At 35.5% G+C, this 27,277-nt stretch overlaps 3 protein-coding genes across 9 annotated transcripts; 1 reads left to right on the top strand and 2 right to left on the bottom strand.

Moving 5' to 3' along the window:
* Window positions 1–3,142: 3,142 nt before the first annotated feature.
* LOC132031352 (chloroplastic lipocalin) lies at window positions 3,143–7,142 on the bottom strand. Its single transcript, XM_059421283.1, has 4 exons — window positions 6,874–7,142; window positions 4,796–4,919; window positions 3,998–4,237; window positions 3,143–3,619 (listed from the first exon to the last, which is right to left on the bottom strand). The coding sequence occupies exons 1-4, from the start codon at window positions 6,945–6,947 to the stop codon at window positions 3,158–3,160; spliced, it is 900 nt and encodes a 299-aa protein (XP_059277266.1). The 5' UTR covers window positions 6,948–7,142; the 3' UTR covers window positions 3,143–3,157.
* A 6,659-nt stretch (window positions 7,143–13,801) lies between these two features.
* On the top strand, window positions 13,802–18,195 carry LOC132031351 (probable protein phosphatase 2C 55). 5 transcript variants are annotated; one of them, XM_059421279.1, is made up of 3 exons: window positions 13,802–13,964; window positions 16,260–16,773; window positions 16,925–18,195. In XM_059421279.1, the coding sequence occupies exons 2-3, from the start codon at window positions 16,326–16,328 to the stop codon at window positions 17,578–17,580; spliced, it is 1,104 nt and encodes a 367-aa protein (XP_059277262.1). In that variant the 5' UTR covers window positions 13,802–13,964; window positions 16,260–16,325; the 3' UTR covers window positions 17,581–18,195. The 5 variants fall into 5 exon arrangements, with proteins under 5 accessions (XP_059277262.1, XP_059277264.1, XP_059277263.1 ...); XM_059421281.1 differs by having other exon boundaries at window positions 16,245–16,773; XM_059421280.1 differs by lacking the exon at window positions 13,802–13,964 and adding an exon at window positions 14,083–14,523.
* Window positions 18,196–18,938: 743 nt separating this feature from the next.
* Window positions 18,939–25,535, bottom strand: LOC132031350 (electron transfer flavoprotein subunit alpha, mitochondrial). 3 transcript variants are annotated; one of them, XM_059421276.1, is made up of 9 exons: window positions 25,264–25,534; window positions 23,873–24,055; window positions 22,458–22,669; window positions 21,735–21,898; window positions 21,010–21,171; window positions 20,762–20,814; window positions 20,273–20,413; window positions 19,824–19,874; window positions 19,662–19,685 (listed from the first exon to the last, which is right to left on the bottom strand). In XM_059421276.1, the coding sequence occupies exons 1-9, from the start codon at window positions 25,333–25,335 to the stop codon at window positions 19,677–19,679; spliced, it is 1,047 nt and encodes a 348-aa protein (XP_059277259.1). In that variant the 5' UTR covers window positions 25,336–25,534; the 3' UTR covers window positions 19,662–19,676. The 3 variants fall into 3 exon arrangements, with proteins under 3 accessions (XP_059277258.1, XP_059277257.1, XP_059277259.1); XM_059421275.1 differs by lacking the exons at window positions 19,662–19,685; window positions 19,824–19,874 and adding an exon at window positions 18,939–19,170 and having other exon boundaries at window positions 25,264–25,528; XM_059421274.1 differs by having other exon boundaries at window positions 19,256–19,874; window positions 25,264–25,535.
* Between the last annotated feature and the right edge of the window lie 1,742 nt (window positions 25,536–27,277).

Below are 27,277 nucleotides of genomic sequence, written 5' to 3'. Positions count from 1 at the left end.
GAGATTTATGAAAATCATTCTGGTGAATTTAGTACAAGAAATATGTGGAGGTCGAAACATACTTTTGGTTTTGCAATCTTTTAATTCTCATTTAAAACAGTTCTCTACGTGCCTGCCTATGCATTTGGGGAAAGGCAGAGTTGACATGTTCTCCATGACTTAGTGACTTCAAGTTCATCGAGAATAGACAAGTCCTTAAAGAGAGTGGATGTGGGAGCATCCATAATTTGGTAAACTTGTGATAAAGTGCTGCATTTTAGTGTTATAGATGTCCCACTGTGCTTAAGTTCCATCTCTTTACATTTTTTTTTGATGACACACGAGAACCGCCGACCGCTACCATTCGGTGCGCACGGGGGGTAAACCAGCTCTGTGCAATAGCTCGCAAACCACATCGGAGAGGTAACCCGCACTAGGCACGCCTGTGCGGCAGCTCGACCCGGAAGGCGAATCCCCTGGCTTGGTAGGCGGGGGGTTTTGAACTGAGACCTCCGTTATGAAACCCGTGCTCGACTAAGCCCAGGCCACCCTTGCGGGTATCTCTTTACATGTATTTCGTGCATTAATTGAATACATTCACCTATTTACTCTTGATTAGGTGCAATAATGAAGAAATCGTCATCAAGATAAAAATATGGTTTAACGGTGACATAGATGGGAAAAACAATGGTCAAAGTGGAGACTTTAGAATTCCAAGGGAAAAATTCACGCCATGACGCGAGTCTCTGCACCTTAAAAAAGTTAAAGAGCAATATTTTAATCAATTCTAGAGGGCCAGCCCGCCGGGTGCCTCAGCGCTCTCTCGGCAACCCATCATCCAACCAGCCATTGGCAACCAAGCACCCTCCTGGGTGCACTCTTTCCTTCCCTGAACCCTTAATTAAATGGGCACTATAAATAGACCATTTTCAAGAGGGAAAATCAAGTTTTTATAATCGCTTCTCTTTGTTGCCATGTTGAACTCAACTGCTTATATTTTCTCGATGTTTCTTAATATTATTTATTGCAGATATTTGACTAAAATGAGTTGAAACCAACGCCTCATTTTAATATGCTCAATGGATCGATTTAGTACTTTTGTGGTGACTGTGTCAGTGATTTTTAATTATATCTTTTGTTTCTGTGATTGATGAATTGTGTTCTGGTCAACCCTTTCTATCCCACATAAGCAGGAGATTAATTATCTTAGGTTCAATGTATCTGAGAGCCAATTGTATGTGAGAGGGACTATATTAGGATCAATTTTATGGACATCTTGTAATGACAAACACTTATTTAAAACCCATTTTACATGTTTGTTATTTTCTTTAAAATTGTTTAGTTTGTTTCTGTTATTTGTTGCCACTTAATGTGTAGAACAACGCAAGAAAAAGAATGATGCCTAGTTTTGCTAGTCCCTTTAGATATGATATCCTTCTCATATGTATTTGATTGGGTAGTGCAGTTACTAGTGTCCCTTCAGTCGCATCACTAAGTTTCGGGTTGCATATGGATATTGTAGATGCTCTAAATAAGATTGCGTATGACATCAAGTGTGCATTTTATTGTTTGATTTTTACATGAAGTGTATGGGTATCCTGTGGTTTTGCTATAAGTAACCTAAAAATGGAAATTAAATCAATATGTCTGGGGTCAAAGTAGAAAGTTGAGAAGGAAAAATAAAGAAACTGGACAAGTGACATTATGTATTAACAGAAAAGACGGAATAAGGCACAAAAGTATCAGGGTTTAGAAGGACTCCGCAGTTCAAAGCTCTAACAAAGAAGAGGAGGAGGAAAGGTCAAGTGGTAAAACTTTCGATGTGTTGTGTGAGGAAGGAGGAGGAGGAAGTCGGGCTATTGAAAATACAAGAAGAGGAGAAGTTCGAAGTCATACATAGTAACAGAAGGCAGAAGCTTGGGCCTTTGAAGCTTCAAACCTTCAATCACCAGGTCTCGTGAAGGAATGCCTTGAAATTGTTGTTTTTCTCCATTGAATTAGATATATATTTATGCTGTGTTATATTATGCATAGTTGATGTCTTTGCAACTTCTTTTATAATCACAAATGCTTCTACCAGTGTTCCTTTAACGATACTTGACATTCAACCACTCAGAGGCGGATCCGGGATTTGAATATTATAGGTTCAAGTTCAGGATTCTACCATAGACCATCTGATTTACTGGATTTGGAATCGATCATTTCTACTTATTTAGTGCATTTTTAACACATATACAGGGTATGAGCTGAAACTACTGTAGTCGGATGAACTCATATATTGTTCACTAGATCCGTCCCTGCAAGCACTAACATCACCAAATATATTAAACTATCCTAGTTCACATCATATATCCATAATTATAAAAATATATCCCCATATCATGGCCATCCAGTGTGACACCTATCCAATGAACCTCCTTTACAAAAACTGTAGTCTATGCTAATTCTATCTAAAACATGCTCACATACTAAGTCCGGATACCCAGAAAATGGACCCGATATGAGAAGGTCCAAGGAATATATGGCTGTATCCATGTCTTCATACAAAAGAAAAGTTTTTTTCTTTCCAAGTTTCCCCCTCTTATTGTGTTGTTAAGTTGGGATATTTCATTCATTTACGGTGTAAACTGTAATCAGCAATAATCATTTGATATGTAAGAAACCACCCACATATAACTACTATTATTATACCACCTTTTATATCTTTTGTCATTCAAAAGCTGTACATATCCGCACCCTAATTGTGCTAATTAATAAAGCTTGATCAACCCTCAGGGGTTGGCCTGGTGGCAATTGACTTGAGCCTTGGGGTGCTCCCTTTCAAGGTCTCAAGTTCGAAACCCGCTGGGTGCAAACAATTTCTGAGGGCCATCGGACTGGGGAAACCCTGTTACCCGTGGTGCACTTGCGGGAAACTCCTTGCCGGGGCATGCACCCCCGGGATTAGTCGGGGCTCAAAGAGACTCGGACACCCGGTGCTTAATCAAAAAAAAAAAAAATAAAGCTTGATCACTTACAAGACAAAAATATAATGGCTGTTGTTATTTTTCACCTATTAAAAAGAATATGGGAACTCTTAAATAAGTTTAGAATATGGGAACTCTTAAATAAGTTTAGGTTTAACATCTACAGATAGCATAAACCCCAAGCTCTGTCACCGAGGTGTTTAGTAAATGATTCATAGTAATGAAGAAATAGAGTCACGTTTGGTGTGTGACGGTGCTCTGTGTTGAGCATGAGAAATGCAGAAACTACGAGAAGCTTGTGTTACGGAGGTATTTTCACACATTGGAGCAAAATAAAATATCCTTCGATTCACAGCAGCAATTAAACTGAAATAATTGATTACCTGAATGAAGCTTCTATCTTTAGCTCCAGAAACCAGTGCAAAGTTGTCATAATCAGTTGCAATCACATCATAAGGCTCCTTTGGGATAAACGGCAATGTAGGAAATCTAAGATAACACTTCTCCCTAATCATTTCTTGCCTTTCTAGATCAGTTTCCTTTTTCTCCGTATCCTCCTCATTAAGGCATTGAACCCTTCCCCTTATGCCTGTGATGTATCCATCAGGTCCTCCATGAACACAAAATGTGTCTACTTGGATAGCAGGTGCGGCCATATCAACAGTGTAAATTCCCTGAAATAATTTGAAATAAAGACAAATTAGTCCATTTAAGACATCTTTACGTATGAGCGTCCAAGAACCAAGGAACCCAAAATATAGAGATAATTACAGTCCAATGCCTTTCGGTGATCTAATATTCTAATTTACAAAATAGCCAGCAAATCTGTAGATTTTGTGTATTTAAGTAAATATACATATCATATATTTATACATATAATATACACATAATATACATAAATATATAATCAATGTATAGGTTTTGTATATTTCGGCTAGCACCCGTAATTAAGTTTGGCCGATGGGCCAAAAATGGAAGAAGCCCCCAAAATATATGCAAAGACATTAAATGAAGAAGGCATTTTTTTAGGTGTTAACACCCTCAACATTCACCTGGGTGCAGTGGCAATCTTCTTGACCAGCACCAGCAAATCCAGCTTTAAGAGAAGCTACTTCAAACCATCTTCCAGAATACCGGATTGGATCAAAGTTTTTTGCGGTCATGCCTCGCATCATCATCAACTTTCCACCTCCACCATCATTTCCCTTCTCCAAAGGAAGAGTTGGCGCACTGTCTGTGGCATTTGCAAGTTGGAACACACTGTTGTAGTGAGGAAGATCTGCTGCAAAAGCCTACCAAGAGGATGAAGATGACGCTTGAAAGTCTACAAATTATTTCCGGAAATTTCTCTTTACATTAATTTTGTAACAGAAAGCATTCGCAGTTGGAAACTGAAGTCATGCTTTCCATAAAATTATCTTTGTTTACTCCATTTGTTTCAATTTGTTTGTTTTCAATTTGTTTTTCTTACTTTCCTTTTCAGTTTGTTCAAAAAGAATGCCTCTTTCCTAATTTGACAACTCTTTAATTTCAACATCCCATATGGCATGTTTAAGACCACAAGATTAAAGGTCATTTTGGTACATTATACATATCTTTAGTTTAAGACCACAAGATTCAAAAGTCTTCTTTACTTTCTTAAACTCTGTCCCAAGTCAAACTAAGACAAACAAATTGAAACGGAGGGAGTAATATAAAGAGAAAAACATTATTTTCGGCCTTCAGCTTTCACAACCATTCTATTAAATCAACCAAATGCATATGTGCGGTACCACTTTATTTAGGATTCTTTTCATTCTATGTCTTTGTTTCTAAAATCAGGAGTAAGCAAATAAAGTACAGATACTAACCACGTTACTTTGAGAGAGACATAGGATCGATGCTGCAAGACCTGAAATGACTTGTTTAACCCCAACCTTACTAGATATAGGACTTTCAGTGCAGCAGGCAGATGTCACTTTCACAGGCATCCCCCTACAAGGACGGAAAGAATAATTCTCATAAGATGAAGAATGGGAATGTGATTGGAAGGAAAAAGAATCTCCTAGAGAACATCATCCATATAAATATAATATGAAAACTAAGATGAATGCATTACCCTGCTTGGCCAGTTTTAGGTTATTGATCGCTGCACAAAGGAATAGGACACAAGCAATGCCTTCTGTCGGACTACACCTCAAACCACACCACAAGGTATCAGACAAGGAAACACTCTATTGGATGTACTTTCTATTCAGAGGTGGAATTTCATCGACGGAGGAACTTTCTTGTACTGAAATATCCTAGATTAATTCCACGAGGTACCTGCTACCTCCCACCAGCAGAGGTATTGGGCAGCTCTGTCCACCAAGGGAAGAAATTACTTAGTATTTTTGCCTCCGCTAGGATTTGAACCTGACCTCATGGTTCTCAGTCCACTTCATTGACCAGTAAGTCACAGCTTTAGGTGCTTGGATGGTGTTCATCTTATAGAGTAGCCTTCGGTCCTTCGACTCTACGAAGACCCCATAGCAACACCACTATCATGATAAACTATTTTTATCATATGCTTTTGTATGTAATCTAATCCCATTCTGGTGTCACCCCTACTCTTTATCTAATCAGATCATGGCCTCAACTAAATGGATAAATAATATTACCACCCCAATTTCAGAAAACTCCCCATCATAACAAGAAAAGGAAATAAAGCACCTAACCATTAACTAAAAAGTGGTTGGTTTAGCAAGACTTAGGCTGTTGGTTTAAAAAAATATGTATTTTCCCAAGGTAATAAAATCAGCAAATGAGCAATGTCAAAAAAGGAATCTGCAAATGAGCAATAGATTCTTTTCTTATGCATACTGGATATCCACAAAAAAGAAACAAAAATATTTACACATCAGAGACTAATAAATAAAAGGTTCTTATTCTGTAGTATCAGAGTTTAAATAGAGAAATGTGATCAGGTAGAGGGTTTATAGAGCCAACTCCAATTCGTTTGGGATTGAGGCTTATAGCCTGTTTGACCAAGCTTCTGGGAAGCTAAAAGTGTTTATTTTAGAGAGTTGAGGTGTTTGATCAAGCTTTTAGAAAAAAAGTAAGTGCCTGGGCAGAAGCAAAAGCTGTTCTTCAAGAGTTAAAAACGTAGTTTTTTCCTCCAAAACACTTTTGGAATCTTGGCCAAACACACATTGCTTATCAAATATTGGCAAACTTTTCTTTTTAGTCTGTTTAAAAGAAATGCCTCTTTCCGAATTTGGAAACTGTTTAATTTTAATATCCCACCTGGCATGTTTAAGACCACAAGATTAAATGACATTTTGGTACATCATACATATCTTGAATTTAAGACCACAACGTTCCAAAGTCTTATTTACTTTCTTAAACTTTGTGCACGGTCAAACTAAGACAAACAAATTGGGAGTAATAAAAAAAGGTCAAACAGATTCACTACAATCCGACATTCTTGCCTTGGTTATGGCATTTTAGCTTCAAGATTTCGTTGAGCTTAATTACAGCTTTCTCTTTCCTCATTTTCTTTCCTTCTAAAGGAAGTACATACTGGGACTGGCTTTAGTACTAATGTCTTCAGGATTTAGCATTTGCTTTACTTAGTTACTCAATTCTGAACAACCATAAAGGGAAATAATGCAACAGGCTTTTCTTTTTAGTCTGTTCAAAAAAGAATATCACATTTCTATAAGTAGAAATAATTTAACTTTAGAATTTCTCTTTTACCCTTAATGATCTGTAGTTAAAGAAATGTCTAAGGTTAGTTTTAGACAATAAATTTTAAAAGTATTCTTTATTTTTTAAATTTAAGTCAAACAGTGCCACATAAATTGAGAAAAGGGAGTACTATTTTAATAGATCACAGAACTATTACAGCTAATAGAGAATAGAATTCTTGAATTTGAGGATGAGAAACAAAAAAGAGTGGAGATTGTACCTGGGTTTTGAGGGACATTGTGATTGAAGAAGAATTGGAGGTGATTGTTGGACCACTAAATTGTAGCACACCATTGTGTGTTCTTGATGATACAGCAACTTCACTTCAGCTGTAAACAGATTATTACTATTATATGTTGTAGGGGCAGAACCACAGATGTAGAAACTATATTACACTGACTAACAGACAACAGTGGCTGTTAACCACCCCACCAACTGTTTAAAAAGACCTTTTATATATATTGTGTGGAAGATTGTTATTGATAGGGATGTGTCCCATGGCTAGGTGTGGTCGAATTTAAGGGGTCAAAATAAGTTAAGAGTTAAGAAATGAAAGTTGGATTGAAATAAATGGAATAAATAGCTTAAAATTCAATTTTTACTAGATTTTAAGTTTTTTTTATAATTTATTAACTACTCCCTTCGACTATTTTTACTTGTCCTGTATTAACTTGACACACCCATTAAGAAGCCATAAATAGGATAAAAAATTATTATATCACCCCTAATTATTATTATTAAGTCATCTAATACTAATTGAAATCAATCAAGCATACTTTAAAAGTTGTACAACCACTAACAATTCATTGATATTTCCAATGCACTAATTAATAGTAAAGGTAAAACATGTATGGAATGATAAATTATCTTTTGATTTTTAAAAAGCCTGGAGAAGTAAAAATGGACATCTATTTTAATATAGAGAACAAGTAAAATGGACTGAGTGAGTACCTAATAGAAATTTATTTTCTTATTATGCCTATATATATATATATCACATCAAACAAATCAACACTTTTTTGAAAATATTATTTTGACGAGATGTTTCATGGATCATTTTGGGCTACCTATCAGCTAAATTCTTAAAGTATCAAAAAGGGCACAATCAGTAAATGATCCGCCCAAACTCAAATAGATTGGATGAATGAAATTTTAATAGACTAATTTTACTACCCTCGGCTAGACTATGAGTCTCGATGCTCCTTTTTTTCTTTTTCAGTTTACGCCATTCAACTATATTAGGAATCTGTACCTAGACTTAGGATAAAATTCCACCTTTTGGTTCACAAAATCGCAATCGCCCCGAAATATCAAAATGTGCTAAAAAACTAATTTGAAATTTGAAAACATCTGATACTTCTTCACAGTCGCGCAACCCTTCTTCATGATCGCGGACTGTAACTGGTCCAGGCATTGCAGTCATGATTAGACCTTCCAGTAGCGAAGAGGCGTCGATTGGGGTCTGACCTCACAACCCTTTGCAGTCGTTTAACCTGAAATCCATGTGGCTTAGCTATTGAGTTCGAAATAACAGGGCGTCATGTGAAAGCTAATAATTGCTAGCCTTGAACACGGTAAATCGGATAACAAAGAAAACTTTACTAAAAGTGGCATAATATATTGATATGGTATGAGAAACTAATTAAAAAAATATAAAAACTATTGGGAGAACATCTCCCCCTAAACAAGACACATTAAACAACTACATTGTGGATGCTTTTATATTGTGAACGAGAATAAAATATCTCTATTTATAGCAGTGTAAAACTTCTCCTCCAAAAAAAAATAGATTTAAAAGGATTCTTTTTTTACCAAGAAAACCTTTTTCCACCAAGAAAACCTATTCGGAGTAAAATACAACTATTAAAGAATCCAAATAAGTAGGAAATTCAGGCAAACCCTAACAAATCTCCCCTTGGCCTGAATTTTCTAGTAAAATAATCTTCATCCTCCTTCACATAATCTTCATCACTGCTACTTTCCATGGTTAAAAGTAGGTATGGTTGAAAATTTGAGTCTTGTGCGTTAAAAGTAAGCATGGGTTGAGAGTGAAGCCTATGCGTTAAAAGTAAACAGCGGTTGAAATTGGCCCAAGCGTTAAAAGTAAGCAAGGGTTCAAAATTTGAGTTCGTACATTAAAAGTAAGCATGAGTTGAAAATTGAAGCTCATGCGTTAAAGTAAGCATGAGTAAAAATTATTTTTGTTTTAAAAATATGCAGTAACAGGATTATCGAAAATATGATTGAAAATTGTCCCACATGTAGTACTCCAGATTTTTTTTTCTTTTGGACAAAAATCTTTACTATCGTCGAATTTTTTGCAACTTGAACCTGTCTTCAACGTCTTTGAACCATTGGCACTGATACGACTTGTTGGGATCGAAATAACAGGGCGTCATGCGGAAACTAATAATTGCAAACATTAAACGCGATGAATCGGACAACAAACAAAACTATACTTGTAACACCTCGTACCTCCTAACTAAGTTATGTTCATAATTCGAGACTTAGAAACCAAGTCGGGAAGTGGTTGGATTAACATTTCCCTTGGAATGGTGAAAGTACATTTTACGTCAAAATGTACTAATTGTATATTTATGTACGGGCCGTGCTTCTTGGACGTACCTCACATGGGAGAAAACAGAACCACTAGAATTGGGCATTCCAGGTACGGCGTGAATGTACAGGCCGTACATTATTGTACGGGTCGTACTTCTTGGCCGTACAATTTATACAGGACGTACATTAAAGTACGGGCCGTACTTTTCATCACGTACCTCACAGACTAAAAGTCGTGGTTTCTGGAATTTGACACATAAGGTACGCTCAGATTGTACGGGAGTACATTATGCCCATACTTTCCCCGCTTCATCAAATAGTATAAATTCGGGACTTCAGTTTAAATCCCACTTTTCATATTCTTAAGCCCTAGCACGAAGTTCTTCTCCTCCTACCATTAAGATACACTAAGGTAAGCCCATTTCAAGTCTTTCAAGTGAATTCTAACATGTCTCCATGATCTCTAAACAAGAATCCATTGTTCCTAACCTAGAGTTTTCAAGAAAACCCATCTAAGGGATTCAAGATTGTGGCTTTTGGATTTTTCTCCAAGTTCAGACCATTAGTTACAAGTTTATCTACGTGTGAAAATATCATTGTTCTTCCCCACGCTACGTTCTTCCATGATTATATGAAAGTTTATCAAAACTAGGGTTCTAGACATGTTCATAATAACTCTAAATACGTGTACCATGATATACCATGTTAGCTTTAATAGTTCGTTATAGTGTTCTTAATATTCCATTTTGGTTATTAAGAATCTGTCTGTAAAATATGAAAACTCATACTTTGCATTCCATGGGTTCTTAAATACAAGATATGAACTTTTGTGTTTATTTTCATGAACTTCTACATGTTTCCATGTTTTCATACAAGTTATAATATATATCTATCTTCATGTTATAATATAATCACGAATCATGTTTATATAATTCATGGGCTACTAAACCAATTATATCCATGATCATGTTTTGGGATTTGCACAGATTACCGAGAAGGTTTAATACCTGAAACTACATATGCCAAAGATAGGATAAGGATCGCTCCGCCCAATTAGGACGATTCCTTCATTTTTACCCATTGCGGGTTATTGGATCCATTCATGCCATGTTCATGTCTTGTACCTCGACAAGGTACAAGATGGCTTAGCTAATCGGGCAAGAGATCAAACACCACGTGCTTAAGTGGTGGTTACATGTCGGCTATACTATTGCTCTCCCACAGATATCTTTACGGACTTAAAATATCTTATTCATGTCAGTTGATATTCATGTTCATGTTCAGCTTATAGATACAACTACAGTTTCAGTTTTGTTATTTGATATGCCATGCTTATTTCATTCAGTTGCTTTACATGCCAGTACAATTTAAATGTACTGCCGTCCTCTTTTATTTGTCTGGGGGCCTGCATTTCACGATGCATATATACAGGACGACGGATCAGCTCATTAAGACCTTGCACGTACCAGCTATTGGTGAACCCATCTCATTCGGGATTTTATCTTTATTTATTTATTTATTTATTTATTGTCAGTTATGCAAAGAAAGGTATGCCTGGGGCCTTGTCCCGATAAACTGTTTAGCAGTCAGACTCATGTCAGAGGTTTCATAGGCTAGACTAGTTCAATTATGTCATGTCAGATATTCAGAGTCATATAGCCAGTATTGCCCAACATTTATCATTTAATTTCAGACTTATGATTACTTAATCTATGCTTCATTCTCACCATGCATGTTATATTATATTCCGCATCAGTATATGCCCCATGTTGATTCAGCAAGTCATGTGGTTGGTTTGGTCACATGCAAAGAAGACACCGAGTGCCATGTTACGCCCAGGCTAGAGTTTGGTACGTGATAATACTAAAAGAGGCATAATATATTGATATGGTTTGGCCAACTGGCCTACATATGAGAAACTAATTAAAAAATATAAAAACTATAGGGAGAACATCTCACCCTCAACAAAACTCGTTAAACGACTACATTGTGATTGGTATTATGTTGTGAATGAGAAGAAAATATCTCTATTTATAGAAGTGTAAAACTTCTCCTCCAAGAAAAGAATAGATAGAAAAGGATTATTTTTTACCAAGAAAATCTTTTTCCACCAAGAAAACCTATTCGTAGTAAAATACAATTATTGAAGAATTCAAATAAGGTAGAAAATTCAGGGCAAACCCTAAACATTAGCTACTTGGCTTGCGTGATCGCGGCTGGTGCCCTCGCTGTCGTGAAGGAGGCACCAAACCCCACCAAAACTGCCAAGTCCAAAATGCCTACTAAGGCGTCAAAACAGCCCAGAACCCCTTGGGTCCAAACTCGAGCATGCCAAGAATTCCCAAAACATGTTATAGACTAGTGTTTTAAAAGGTGAGGCGTAAGGCGGGGCATTTTACATATGTCTTGGTGAGGCATAAGCCTCGAGGCATGGGGCGTAAGCCCCATGGGTATTTAAGTTTTAGTATTTTATAAAATAATATAATTACAATAAATATTTTTAAATAGATAAAATTACATAAAAAATAAAAAGAATATTGTAAATGAATGTGTGTGTGTGTGTGTGTGTGTGTGTGTGTGTGTATGTGTATGTATATACTAGTTCCATGAGGCCCGGGCTAACTCATGATAGAGAAATAATAATTTTAATTGAAAAAAATATAGTTACTTGTGTCACATTTTTTTACTGCATAATTAATTTAATCTAATGGTAGATTAATCATTTGCTGTTGATAAGTTTTGTGGATAAAATTGTTCACAAAATCTTCTTTTGCAGTTTAAAAAATTAGCTAGGAAAAAATCAATTACATGAGAATCTCACTGATTCAATACGAATAAAATATGACATCATACAATGACCAAAATTCAAGGTAGTTTGAACTTCTTCAAAGTGATTATTGAAATATTTGTTTCTCTAATATTTCCCCCGTCTAATTTATGTCGTACCGTTTGACTTGACACAAAGTTTAAGAAATAAATGAAGATTTTTGAAATTTATGATTTAAAACAATCCTTAGACATTTGTGTGTCTATAAATTATTTCATTTAGGGCAAAATAAAATTTTTCAAGTTAAATTGTTTCTAATTATAAAAAGGTACTTTTTTTTAATATACTAAAAAGAAAATAATACCACATAAATTGAAACAGATGGAGTAAGAGATAAGAAGAAATCCACAAAAAATTACACTTTTTACAAAGGCCAACGTAAATTGTGTTAAGAAAATCAATGATGGAAAAATGAGAATACAAAAGAAAAAGTAGCATCCACGTGGAGCAATTTCATAGGGTCAAATGCCCATTTGAAGGGCAAAAGCTAAAAACCAGCACAAAGCCGGGGTAAAAGTGCAAATGACCCAAAAAGTGATCTAATAAGTGATAAAAGAGATCCCCAAAAACTGCCACGTGTAGCAGCCTTATAGGATCAAACCATATGTGAGGACGACAAAAAGCATGGATCAGCTCTTATATTAAGTAGTAATATGTATGTGTTTGATCCTCACAAAAAAAAAAAAAAAAAAAAAAAATATCAAAGCAATCTATTATCCGTCACTTACAAATTATAATTATATATAACATAATTTCACAAGTATAAACAATACAATGAAATAAAAGTTATTAGGAAGTGCAAATCAACTCTAACATCTTAACTTTCAAACAATGAAAAAATTACAATTTCTTAAAACAATATTACTATCATACAATTCATTTTATCTCCTTGTAAGCGAATAGTCAATAAACTTTATCAGTATTATAATTAATACGTAACTCCTTCATGAATTAAAATAAAATTACTTTCAAAAAGCGAATTAAATAATAAAATATGATAATGTTAATACATAGGACAAAAGACCAATGACAAGTGAAAATGTACAATTCGGCTATGTATTTTTAAAAGAAATATTAAGTGATATTCACCCTCACGATGTTTTCAAATTAGTAAATATGCAATACTACGACTTGTTATTTGAGTTACACCAAATCTTCTGATTTCTATAGATGAAAAACTATTAAGTATCGTTAATTTGTTAACGAATTGTGAGGGTCAACGATTTTAATTAAGGAATTTAACATATAATTTGTGTAAGAACTGTTAGGCGAGCCTCGAGCGTTAGGCTTGTTTAGAACGTACAGTAGGCGCTTAGGGCGTAAGCCTCACAGAAACTAAGCTCCAAATGTGAGCCCTAAGGCGTTTTGCTTGTGCCCCTCCTCAGAATGAGTCTTGAAACTGCCTTTTAAAATATTATTATAGACCTATACAAAGTATCGAATCACTAAACAACACGCTAAAACTCAAAAGGAGGGGTCGGGTTTGCAAAATTGGCTTTCAAGCTTTCCAACTAAGTCCAAAAAATCGATACGGAACTAACCAAAGCATCAAAGCACATAAAATAGTGCATATGCTCAAAACGGGGATCGGATTGTTACACTTTTGCTCTTTATATCATAAAAACCATACTTAATGTGCTGAATTTATACAAAAATAATTAAAAAGCTACCAAATGTAATATTAATAATGCTAGTTTAAATTTAGAACTTTTAATACATGAATAATTAATTTCCTTGCTAACCAAGACGTCAGCAACCAAAGGATCCCTTAAGTCAACTCAATTTTGATGTAATCAAACTTAACTCTAACTAACTTGCCATTTGACCATCCACTTGCTCCTTGAGTCCTTCTTGCATCCAAAAGGAAACAGCTGCAGCTTTCATAGTAAAGCTGCCGCCGCCTTCGATAAGGAAACTATTTTCAGGTAATGTATGTCCTTCTTTCTTCTCATTTCTATTTATACATCTCCTTTTTGTCATTTCTGCTTCTTTGTAAGTTATTTTAATTTTGTTTCCTATATAGTTTAATACATTTGTAAAAAAAGTCCATTAAATCTGTTACTTAGTTTCTTGTTAGCTTATAAGGATAAAGATGACGTTTCCAATCTGTTTCAATTTACGTGAATCTATTTCCTTTTTAGTCAGTGCCAAAAAGAAGCACCTCTTTTCATATTTGAAAATTATTTACGATTTATAGCCGCACAGAATATCTGTGCCTCATTTTATAACATAAATTCAAAAGTCTTCTCTCTTTTTCTTAAATTTCATGTTCAGTTAAATGGTTTCACATAAATTAAAACGGTGGGAGTACTAATATATGTGTCTGCTTGTTGGCTCAAATAGGCTTGCATTGGGTTTGGATCATTGTGGTGTCACCTTTGGGTTTTTTTTTTTTCCTCAATTAAATTTGAGGTTTCTCTTTTCTTTTTTTTTTTTTTTTTAAAAAATAAATAAATTAATTTGAGGTTTCTCTTTATTGAGCAGGTATTTGTGCTTCCTAAGATTGTCTTTTCATTAGAATTTACTTACTTTCTTAATCTGATGGATTGAAGTTTGAAATTGGTCTTTCCTGTATGAAGGAAACTGATCTATTCATAAAATAATTCTCGAGTACTTCTCTGCTACATGAAAATAGCTAGCAACTGCAAAATCTAATTTAGCTAGGAAATAGAAAACTTACTCCTGTATTATTCTGACTAAAATTCTATATAGACATGAATTAAATAAATACCAATCTTAAACAAATTTGATTTCCCACTCCAACTTTGAATTATTCTTCTGTAAACTCTTTGTTTCCTAATTCTAATATGTTTCATTGTGCAAGATTCACAGCCTGGGTTCTGGCTTCTCGTTAAATATATGGTCTCTGTACTGTGAACTTCTTGCTTGTAAGAAGTTATGTTCAGGTGTACATAGAGCTAGAGCTTCGCTTATGTGTTTGGTAGAACTCAGTAGCTTTGACTCAAAGCTTGGTCTTACTTCACCGTCGAGAAAGGAAAGAAGACTTCCATCTCCAAGTTTAACTCGACGTAGCTCCCTTTTTTTTGGGGGTGTGAAGCAGTGTCAAACCAAAATACCCAACAAGCATTAGCTCTCCCTGAATATGTTACGACTTCACTCCGATCCACCTATATTTGTGTTTAAAATTCACTTAATATGTATAAATAATTTATCAAGACCCCAATAAGTTATAGTTTGTAGAATCCAGAATCCATTAACTCAAACTCTTAGCTCCGCCTCTGTCTATGTTTTTTCAGTTACAAACACTATTTTGTTCCGATTAATAGACATCCACTTTTTTTAGAAGTTGTTTACCTTAGGGGATTGGGGAAGGGGAAGGTTTTAGGATTAACTGAGAGGGAGACACTCAACAACAACATACTCAGTATAGTCCTACAAGTGGGGTCTGGGAAGGGTGTAGAGGCGAATCTAGGATTTGTGGAACATGGGTTCACCACTAAAAAAAAAAAAAAAAAAGAAGGAAAAAAATGTATCAAGTGGGACTTGATCGGTAGTCCTCTAGGTAAATAACTCAATCTTTAATCAAGTGCAATAGTTAGCCTTTTTGTAGCATGGGTTCCAAAGAGGTAGTATTATACTAATTTTAGGAAATATATACATAAAATACCTAGTTTTACAGAGAGACCATGTGTTCACGTGCCCCAATTTTAGCACCTAAAATCGCCCCTAGGAGGGTGGTGTGTACGCAGATCTTATCCCTATCTTTGTGGGGTAGAGTAGAAATGCAAATATAAAAGATAAAAGATAACCAAAGTAAAAGAATCAACAGTAGTAATAAAATCAGGGGTTGGCACGTGGCAATTGACTTGAGCCTCAAAATCCCTTTCAAGGTCTCAAGTTCGAAACCCGCCGGGTGCAAACAATTTTTGAGGGCCATCGAAAACCCCGAATTACCCGCGGTGCACTTGCGGGAAACTCCTTGCCGAGGGCCGGGAAACCTGCACCCCCGGATTAGTCGGGCTCAAAGAGACTCGACACCCGGTGCTTAATCAAAAAAAAAAAAAAACAGTAGTAATAAAATCAAAGAATAAGATAATGGTAGCATAAACTGAGGGAGACATTGCGAGTTCAAGTCTTGCTGTTTACTGTACTTTATGTATTCATGCTTTATCTAGTGTGTCTAGAAAAGGAAAAGGTAACTATGATAGATGATGAGACCTTGTTAATTATTGGGAGAAATGCAGTGATTATTTTTGCAGACTTCACATCCTGAACTTATTCGTTGCAAGCAGAGCTTCTCTCGGCATTGATTATCGCAACGGATAATGGCTGTTTGTGGTTCAAGAACTTCTCATACTGGCCATTTTGTTGGCAATATGGCTGCTAGGCGCCTGCATTATTGTATGTCGGGAAATAATAGCACCGTCTCTTACAGCAATAGAAGCATTGAGAATGTTAGGAAAGCCAACATTAGTTTGAGAAATAAATGCCAACCCGGCAACTTCATGTTATCTCAATATTTTAGAACTAGTGTGGCAAAGATGACGAGCCAAGGTTTTCGCATTTTATCACCTGCACGTTTCTCCTTTGGAACTACTTCTCCTGGCCTGTCTGGTGATAACTCTAAGGAACAAGCTGCAAATACTGTTGATTCTTCTAAAGGAAAGATACGCCTGGAGCTGAATTCGGGATCATTTTACCTGCCCCATCCTGCTAAAGCAAAAACTGGTGGAGAGGATGCTCATTTTATTTGTGGTCCTGCACAAGCTATAGGTGATTATGTATATTATATGGATATTTTGTGTATCGTATGGTATTTGTATATTTATACTTAATATACAAAACTTATACATTTGCTTATTATTATTCTTTTGAGCGGTCCAAACAAGTAATTTTCCCCATCTTATTTGTGGTCCTGCACAAGCTATAGGTGTAGCTGATGGTGTTGGTGGATGGGCTGATCATGGTATTGATGCGGGGGAATATGCTCGTGAATTAATGTCTAACTCGATATCCGCGATACAAGAGGAACCTAAGGATTCCATTGACCTAATGAGGGTCCTAGAGAAAGCTCACATGAGAACAAAAGCAAGAGGTTCTTCAACTGCTTGTATAATTGCACTCACTGATGAAGGTCTTTATGCTGTTAATTTAGGAGACAGCAGATTTATGTTGGTTAGGCATGGATCTGCTATATTTGAGTCCCCTGTACAACAGCACGGTTTTAATTTTCCATATCAACTGGGAGGCAGCAGTGCTGGTGATTTGCCTAGCTTGGCCGATGTGTTTAAAGTTACGGTAGCTCCAGGAGATGTCCTAGTTGCTGGTACTGATGGGCTTTTTGACAATTTATATGACGCTGATATCATGGGAGTTGTGATTCATGCTGTGGAAGATGGCTTAGGGCCGCAGATGACAGCTCAAAAGATAGCAGCATTGGCACAACAAAGAGCAATGGACCCAATTAAGCCGTCACCTTTCTCTGATGCAGCCAAAGAGGCGGGATTTGAGTACCCTGGGGGAAAACTTGATGACATAACTGTAGTTGTTTCTTATATAACTAGTAATGCCAATCCGTAATGTGCTTGAGTTTTGTAGACACGGGAAATTGGGCACGCTGACAAGTCGGAATTCTTAGTTTGAGCTTCAAACTTCAGGTGTGCAGCTGACTGAGAGTGATACTGGAGTACAGTAAATATCAGTTATAGAACTTTTGCTCTTGGACTGCGAAGAAAGAACACTTGATGAAAATGAAAGCTGTGCGACTGCATATATTGGCTCAAGCTAGTGGTGCTCCTCTATGTTGCTCGGACTCTTCATAAACGTAAATGGGTGCGTGTCAGATTCTCCAAAAGTAATGCGTTGTTGGAGGATCTGATACAGGTACAACAACCTTTTTGGAAAGTCCGAGCAACATACTGCTCCTTGTTCCGTCAAGTGTTTTAGTTCCTAGATTGAAATGGGCTATTGGAATTCATTTCCGAATTTATTGGACGGATGCATGTTTTTATGTTGTAGCATGACATGACTGATAGAAGTCTTAAATTGATACATGGCCTTGCTAAATTGTTCTTGTTGACATTGATGCGTATTAAGACACTGCTCTCTGAAAGTATTTTTTTCTTTCTGTTATAGAACTAGTTGTACTCACTTGAGGATAGTGAGAACGTAGTTTGTTGGCCGAACTCATGACAATTAACGTCAAAATTTCATCGAGATGATTGGAGACAGAGCCGTTTGGTTGCTGGTTAGGAAGAGAGTTATTCATTTATTAAAACTAGCATAACTAATACCATATTTGGTAGCTTTTTAGTTGTTTTGTTTAAAATTCAATGCAACAAGTACGGTATTTGGTTATCATTTTACAATCCCACATAAATAAAATATGTATAACTTATGAGTCAATTATGTAGAGTATTATTTTATGCGGGATAAAGATGAAATAACTAATACAAGATTAATAACACTTGAATAACTAAATCAACTAAACTAATCTCTGCATTATTAATACCTTCATAACTCTAACCACCAACTAAACGATGTCTTTGATATGCCTTTCACATGCAATGCCTAATTTTTTTTTTTTCATGAGCCAAGCCACATAGATCTTTTTTAGATAATGGGTAATATTGAAACTTGAACCCAAGATCTCTATCTACTACGATACCATGCTGAATTTAGTGACTACTTCAGATTAAACTCTTAAGCTGTTAAAAAATAGTACACATTTTTATTAGCTAAATTATATCTTCAATATTTCATTTGAACGTCGAATATAAATGATAACCTGTTATTTGTTGGAACTAATCAACGTCATAATATGGTTACCATCGATTTAAGGTAGAACCAACATCCTCTACCAATGAACACAGAGAAGCCCAAATAATTGATGAAGTCTCCGTCCTTTACAAAACAGAACAACCAGAACAAAGAAGATCAGCTTTGAATAAAGTTGAAAATTGAAATAATAATAAATGATATTAGTATATATAATATCATCCAGCACATACAACATTTTCATCTTATTGAAGGGAAATTGACCTTCCTGTATTTACTAAGTTCACAAAGGAACACACTGACTGGTAATTTTTTCTACTTTTTCTCAGGAAGTTTCTCTAATAACTCTGGAATGATGTCGAAAAGATCACCCACAAGTCCATAATCTGCGACCTGCAGTTCAAAGAAAGCAACGTTTTCAACACCTCGTCCATATAACAAGAACAAAATATACCCTCAGCACAGATCGCACTAAGTCAACTTCTAGACGGGGAAAATTCAGTGCCAATGTAAAACAAATTGTCTAAAGCACTAAGCTATTAGGCGGTCATGGTATTCTTGTGACATGTATCGTTGTTGTGGTATTACAAATTGTTTTACAAGCCATGACCAATTAATTATTTCTGAAGTACATTTTCCACACTTTAAACATCACCATAGAGTTCCCAAAATAACATAAATAATTTTTTTTGAGATTGAAGAAATAACATACATAAATAAGTTATCTTCCTCTTTTTGTATGTTGAGGGTCTATCGGAAACAGTTTCTCTACCTTCCAAGGTAGGGGTAAGGTCTGCGTACACTCTACCCTCCCCAGACCCCACTTGTGAGATCATACTGGGTATGTTGTTTTTGTTGTATCTTCCTCTTTTTGTATGTGGCACATGATTCCGTGCCTTTCAACAAAACTTGGTATAAGGTTGTTTCCGGAGGCAAAGTTAGAATTTTGACTTGAGTAATTCTAGATAAATAAAGCTTATTGGGTTCTGAATAAATTATTTATCCATATTAAGTGAATTTTTTAAACTGCCTCCCTCGTCGCTTACCCGCATTTCTCTTGGTATACCCACCTGTGTGCTTCCTAATTCCGCAAAGTCCTTGAAGCATGTGCAATTTATTCAGGGTCATTGTCCAGAAAGAAGTCAGTCAAAATACAGGATCTGGGTAGAAGCTACTGATTCTGTCGAACCCATAAGCGGAGCTGTAGCTCCGTCCCTGGTTGTTTCTAAATAGCTGTATTTGGTGGGGTGAAAAGATGAAGGGTGAGAGGAGGGTTATCAGTTATGTCCCTCGCTCACAGAGGTAAATTGCATGGCCTGTCCACTACATCAACTTTTTCAGTTGCTCCAATATTTAAAGTAAGGAAATATATTCTGTTTTACTCCATAGCAACCGACAATAAATAAATTATATTTTACTTATCATGAAAACATCTGATATAAAATATATCGGAACTCCATCAAGAAAAAGTAAACAAATGAGTTTCGACCCTGACCTGGAATATGGGGGCATCTGCATCTTTATTTACAGCAACAATGACCTTGGAATCTCTCATGCCTGCTATGTGTTGAATTGCTCCAGAAACACCAAATGCCATATATAATTCTGGGGCAACAATTTTCCCAGTTTGGCCAACCTGATATAGAGAACGGAAAAACAGAACTACATTAAGAAGGCTGGACAAACTTGAAAAATGACGGGTTGTCATTATTTAACCACTAAAAGCATGACCAATTAGTTCCAGTTTCTTGAATACGAAATTTCAGAGAGACAAAATCACACAACTTAAAACTATTTCAAGTATTTTACTTTACAATATTTTTGTGTCCGACTCGTGAGAGTACCATAAACACAAACTTTTATTTGACAAAAGAAAAGATATTATAGGCAACTGGTTACTAACTGAGCGAAAACACATTTAATGTCTCTAAAGGCAAGTACTTAAGTGTCCTGAAGCAACAAGTATGTTTAGTGTTACTGTTACCTGGAGGTCATTGGGAACAAATCCAGCATCCACTGCAGCACGAGTGGCACCAACTGCGCAACAGAAGTAATCCATTTTAATGAACAAATTAAAACAGTTCGAAATCAGAACTGCATCATATGCATGTTATTGCTAAGAAATAGGAAACATTTCAAATTTGAAATTAGTAAAAGATGGATAAAAGATGGATTGATAGAGGATAAAGAAGTTGCAGAAAAAAGCACAAGATGAATACAGCAGAAGGAAACCTGCAGCACCGATTTTCTCTGCAAGCTTATCTATCATTTTGAAGTTCTCAGCACTCTTTACACCTCGTCCACCAGTAACTACAATACGTGCATTTCCAAGATCTGGGCGCTCTGAAATTTGGGAGGAAAGCTTTACATATGTTGACTTACCAACTGCATCATCTGTAAAACAGCTGAGCTCATTTTAGGTTCCAATCCACTCAAGTTTCTTTACAAAAGATGCAAACAACACAGATATTAGGGGTGACAAAATTAGCCCATGAAAACATGACCCGCCCAACCCGTTCAAAATGAACTGCCCATTTATTAGTTCAGACCATTTTAACCCAACCCCTTTCAGCCCACTTAATAATTGGGCTGATATGTAGCTCAGATTGACCAACAAAAACCTTAATATTTTCAAAGGCAATTTTTTTATTTGATATGTTATATATAGCCATGATAAATAAAAAAATAGTTTTACTAGGTACTAAAAAAATTATAAAAGAACAAACAAAGAAATTATAACTTAGTAAGAATCGGGTGGGTTGGGTTATGACCCACTTTTTAGCCCATTTCAATGCAACCCTTTTCAGCCCAAGTAACTTTGGGCAGGTCATTGACCCGTCTATTTATTAACTCACCCATTTTGACCCGCCCAAATCCAGCCTAACCCGCCCATTTGTCACCCGTAACTGATATCAACAAGATTGGCATAAACAGCCACTTCAGGTTAACTGACTGACCTTCATCCAAGGTTGAAAGATCAACCTGATCTATTGAGGCAGCATTAGATTTCAAATCAGCTGGTTCTGAAGCAACAGGAAAAGATGTAGCTCTAATGCTCAACATACATGGGCTGGAACCTGTGTAACGAACAGTGGAAAGAGCATTTCCTGCATATATTGGCCTGTCACAATATTAAAGACAATTCAATTAAAACCAACACAGCTTATACTGAAGCTGAGGAGACAAAAAGAATGATATAGTCTGCACTGCAGAAAAGATCTCTTTTTTTGGCAGTAATGCGTTAACAGTGGCTAAAGACAGTAGTTTTATAACAACTATATGAAGAAGTTGGGAATTTTATAGCAAGTTAACATAGCTAAAAGAATCCCAGAAAATGGTGTAATCATCCATGGAAAATATTGCTTTGTAACTAGGTTCACACAAATGTACAATTGTTAAGAACCAAAGTGCATCTTCACTGTCATCAAACAAACATGATAAAATGGTCATACTCATGAAACAAGATGTAATAGGAACATGTGTCATCAAAATCTAATAACAGGAAACTTCCCATTCAACCACAGCGATGGGTAATGCCAGTATCTCAATATTACAAATCACACATAGGAAATAGTTAGGAAATAGTTTGGGAAAATCGCTTGAAAGAGGTGTTCACTATCTACAAGAGAATCTCTATCCATTGTAGTGTTCTCCAGATAAGGAAACCACTAAAAAATCACCTAATAAAGAGGTTTGATCCAGAAATCTTTGTGATATCAGTAATTGGAGAAATGTCCAGAAGAGCTGCTGCACGTGGCAATATGTTTTTCCCAAATGAACCTGATGCAGCAATTATGTGAGAATAGCCACCACTCTGCTGAACAAGATGGACTAATTTGGCCCATGGTTCAGCCAAAGGGTATGTAAATTTGTCAGAATCGGCAATAAGGACCTAGAAAAGAAACAAAAAACAACAAGAACAAAATAGTGAGTTTCATTGGTTGGATTTGCTCAAGCCATTTTTTTTTTCTGTGTGCTGAATGCTGAAATATTTTATCTGTTCTAAATGCTCGTTACAGATTATTTGTCTCAAAGCCCAAGTGCAGAATGATTGAATTAAGTTAATTTCAAGTTTCCAACATGTCACATCACATGGAAGCATAAGAATGAAAATCATAAAATCTTTGAACAAGGCCTCATAACAAGTAACGTTCATGGTTCTCACAATAACTTAATTGAAGATGAAGAGGAAAGAAGCAGTATTATGCAGTCAGCAAGAGCTATGGACTACTTTTCTGTTTATAAACCCACGTTCATATAATAATATTTGTGTCTTATGTGGAAAAATGATACAAATAGGTTCTTTTTAGTGTACATACCTCAAAAAGTGAGATATTGTGCATAACAATTAACAGGTATACTCTAGATACTCTTGACAAGATCACCTATCATCCTTCCTGGATTTTGTTCTATGCCACGCTTTCCAAAGTTCAGTTCAGTCAATTGAGAATAACATTTTCAGGAAATTCAGATAATCTGTTTTCCAAATATGTAAGAAAAATGCATTCTACAATCAATCTATCCATTCTTGTCAAAATAAATAAATAATAATAATAATAATAATCAATCTATCCATATGGTCAGAGTGATCTTCCTATTCAACTACTTTGACCATTTCCAAGCACTTCATATCTTGGCTTAATCTATAGATGGAAATCCTTATGATGGGAAAGTACCACGTTAGGTTTGGCCATGGTATGACCCGCTTCGGGAGATGCTACGTCCTAGAAGAATTGACCCAACTGCTCCTCAAGTATTAGCTTTACTGTATCTCAAGCCATTCAAAGGAAAGGAAACCACACGTCAAAAGTCAAGAGTATGATTATCCATGCAAGCATCAGAAGAAATCATTGTTCCCTGAATTTCCAAACATCTTTCTTAATTTTAGTTCAAGAAAACAAAAAAAGGAATATCATTCTCTCTCTGTAACAAAGTAAACATGTCTAAGGGTGTATCACAAAATCACTTAAGCATGTCAATAGAATACAACTATTCCTCTTTCACGTGTCCTTGCTAAGATGTTACTGAAAAGCGAAAAAACTAAATTGCAAAAGAAACAGTTGGAGCATAAAGTTAGCATCCAAAGAGGAGTTACCTGAGAAACAGAAGGGTGGGATGATGCAGCATGTTCCGCAGCTTCCTTCAGGGAATGACCAGATCCAGCAAGAAGCAACGATATCGAATTGTCCTCGCCTAATGATTTTGCAGCCTCCACAGCACTTAATGATGAGGTTTTGATTAACCCTCCTTCATGTTCAGCTAAAACCAATGTACTAAGCTACAGATACAAGACAACACAGGTGTACATTTAAGCACAATATTCATGAAGAACTTATATTGTTTGAAGAAGCAAAATTCTTCTATTATAGAACCATAACATTCAAGCTAAAACTTGTACACATCGATTCAGGCTATACAACTATCAAACACAGAGGCTATTCAGAGATTCTTCTTTCTCTACCTTAAAAAAAGAACATTACAAAACATCAGTTCTAAATTCATGTGAAACTCTAGAAACTAGGGAACCATGAAGCTGGTCTATATAATTATACCATGGAATCATAAACAATAAATAGTCCCTTTAACTTCCTCATTTAGTCGAAACAGAACTCCTGACGCACTTGCATTTTGATTTTGACGCTTAGCCTAGTATATTCTCATATAGTACTAGAAGTAAGATTAAAGTTGAAGAACTTATTGGTTCAGCTCTTTATTAAGTTGTTGATTTGAGAATACTGCCCTCTCCCTTTTTATCTTTCAATAATTAAGGAAACAAGTGATATATAGAACCCAAACGTTTATTCTTGTACTTCAAAGTCCAAAAAATTCATCCACTACCAGCTATTATGTAGTTCCTTTTACACACTACATTAACTGTGCCTGTGCTAAAGAATTCGACGTAAGTCACTCAAGGTCTTGTTAAGCATAAAGATGCATAAATTAAGGGTGTGTTTGGTATGGACGAAAATATTTTTCAATGTTTTCATGTTTGGTTGATCAAAATGCTTTGAAAAACATTTTCTCTACAAAAATAAGTTCCTTAAAAATTAAAAAAATAACTAGTTCTAAGAAAAACAAGTTCCATAAGTAGCATCTAACACACCCCACCCTCACATGGTCCCTACCAGCCCCATACCCTTCCCCCACACGCACCCTCACCCCAAGCTCGTAGTGTTTGCTTAGATTATATATAAATGTTTTGGATAATATCTTTTTTCTTACTTATCGAAAAATAAATAAGAAAATCTTTATTTTCCTGGAAAAAAAAAAATTCCGTCATGCCAAACACACCTAAAATGATTTTGCAATTCCGAGCTACACACAGCCCTTCCACTAAAAGCTAAAAGGAAAAATTAACAACTAGTTCGAATGCCACGCACACACAGGCCAGAAAGACTAAAAAGATTTTTTTTTTCCACACTATTTCTGATGAGTGAACAAAAAAAATTGAACAGTAAGAATAAGGAAAAAAAAAAAAGGACTTACAGATCGAAAAGGGGTTATACGTGAAGTGATAGAAATTTTTCTGAATGCAGAGAGCATTGTTCCAATAGCCATATTTTGCACTAAGAGTTCGCTTCAAATTGTGCCAGTTTTGTTAGGAGTATTTTTTGGGTCAAAAATGTCAGTCTTTATATTAAAAGATTAATTAAATTAAACGTAATAGTGTCGTGTCGTGTCTATCTTTGCCACTCCAAACCTATGTATTTATTATTATCTGCTCTCCATTCTCACTAGCAGCAACTCCATTATCGTTCTACTCCCTCAAAAGAGTCAAATTAAACGGGACGGCACTCTTATTCCCTCCCTCCGAATTTACTATGATTTGGAGATTTAAACAAGTATATTTTTTTATTAATTTTTTCATGATCTATCAAAAAATTTGAATTATACTTATGCTCCCGTCACGAAGTTTAATAAATATAGAAAGACTTTTAGAATTTTTGGTGCAAATAAGTTTTGAATGTTTATGTGGTTGTAAATCATTTCGTTAAGGATAAAAGAAACATTTTGAAGTTAAATTATTTTTAAATATAGAAAGGTATCATTGTTTTTGGGACTATCTAAAATTGAAAGTGTCGTATAAAATGGAACGGAGGGAGTAATACTTATTACGTAATTTTCAAATACGGAAATTTTATTTCAAAAAATTTAAAGATTCTATGCTTAATTTTACGGTCGAAATTAAACTGTTTGACTCTGGAAATCCTATCTATGCAATATAAATTGGGACAGAGGAAGTATCTTCTTCTTTTATTTTAAATTAGACCTGATTGTACGATGGGGCATAAGGCACAAAAACACCCCTACATTATATTAAAATTATCAATTACGCACATAAACTATGTAAGAGTTTTAATACCCTCCTGAACTTTTTTTTTCCCACATATTATTTACCTCATTTAACTTATTTTTTCATATTATTTACCCTATCATTAGTTACCTAGTAAAAATACAGCATCTGAGGCACGCTTTAATTCTATATTAAAAAAAAAAGGATTTTAATGTCTTTTTTCATTTGATCCTTACCTGCATCTACATAGCTTTCAATGATAAATGGAACGCCAACTACAATTATGTGGATCATGAGACCAAACAAATGCTTGTCAAGGATTATGTTACCTTCAAAGAATTCACGCAACCAGGGGTGCTTATCGGTCGGTTCGGTTCAGTTCGGGTTTCTAAATTATCGGTTTGATTTATCCGTTTTCGATTTGTAAATATGCTAAATCAAAACCAAACCGATAAGATTTCGTTATAGGGTTTCGGTTTAACCAATAAGAAAATGCTCCACTTTTTTTTTTTTTTTTTTTGCTTTCTCTTGTTTTCATATGTTCATATATACACTGCCTTCATGCATAAAGTCTACACAAATTACAAGACAAAAAATATAAAATGCATTCTAGCAATCTTTCAAAAACTAAACAAGGCCCGTTCACACTTCATATACAAGGCCACCCCCATTTGTTCATTTGAGAAGTGAGAGAGAAAGAGAGGCAGAGACAGAAAGCCATCACAAGCCCTAGTTTCATATGAGAATTGAGATTTTAATTTGAGAGAATAAGCATGTTTGCGGTAAGTCATAGTTTCGTATGAGAATTGAGACTTTGAGAGAATAAGCATGCCTCCAGTAAGTAGTTTAGATATAGATTTGTATTTAAAAATTAAAATTTAAAGCCACTAATATATAATTATGGATAAAAAATAATTTTTATATAAGCTTATTGGGTTATCGGTTTAACCATTAATTAAATCCTTAAAACAGTGAACCAAACCGATAACCCAATAAAAAAAATTACAAAACCGTTTACAAACCGTTAACCCAATAACCCGTTATTTATAAACCAATAGCATTTTTATTGGTTAGATTGATCGGTTAAAAGCGATTTTTGAACACTGCTACACGCAACAGATATTCGAGACACGGACAAAACACTCATCAGCGAGAAGCAAACATATGGCTTGATACTAGTAAGAAAACATCCAAAGGAATAGCTTC

The sequence above is a fragment of the Lycium ferocissimum genome, chromosome 9 (genome assembly GCF_029784015.1).
Source record: "Lycium ferocissimum isolate CSIRO_LF1 chromosome 9, AGI_CSIRO_Lferr_CH_V1, whole genome shotgun sequence".
Lineage (NCBI taxonomy): Eukaryota > Viridiplantae > Streptophyta > Magnoliopsida > Solanales > Solanaceae > Lycium > Lycium ferocissimum.
Note: the sequence above shows the minus strand (reverse complement) of the source record. Positions and strands in the feature narration are given on the sequence as shown.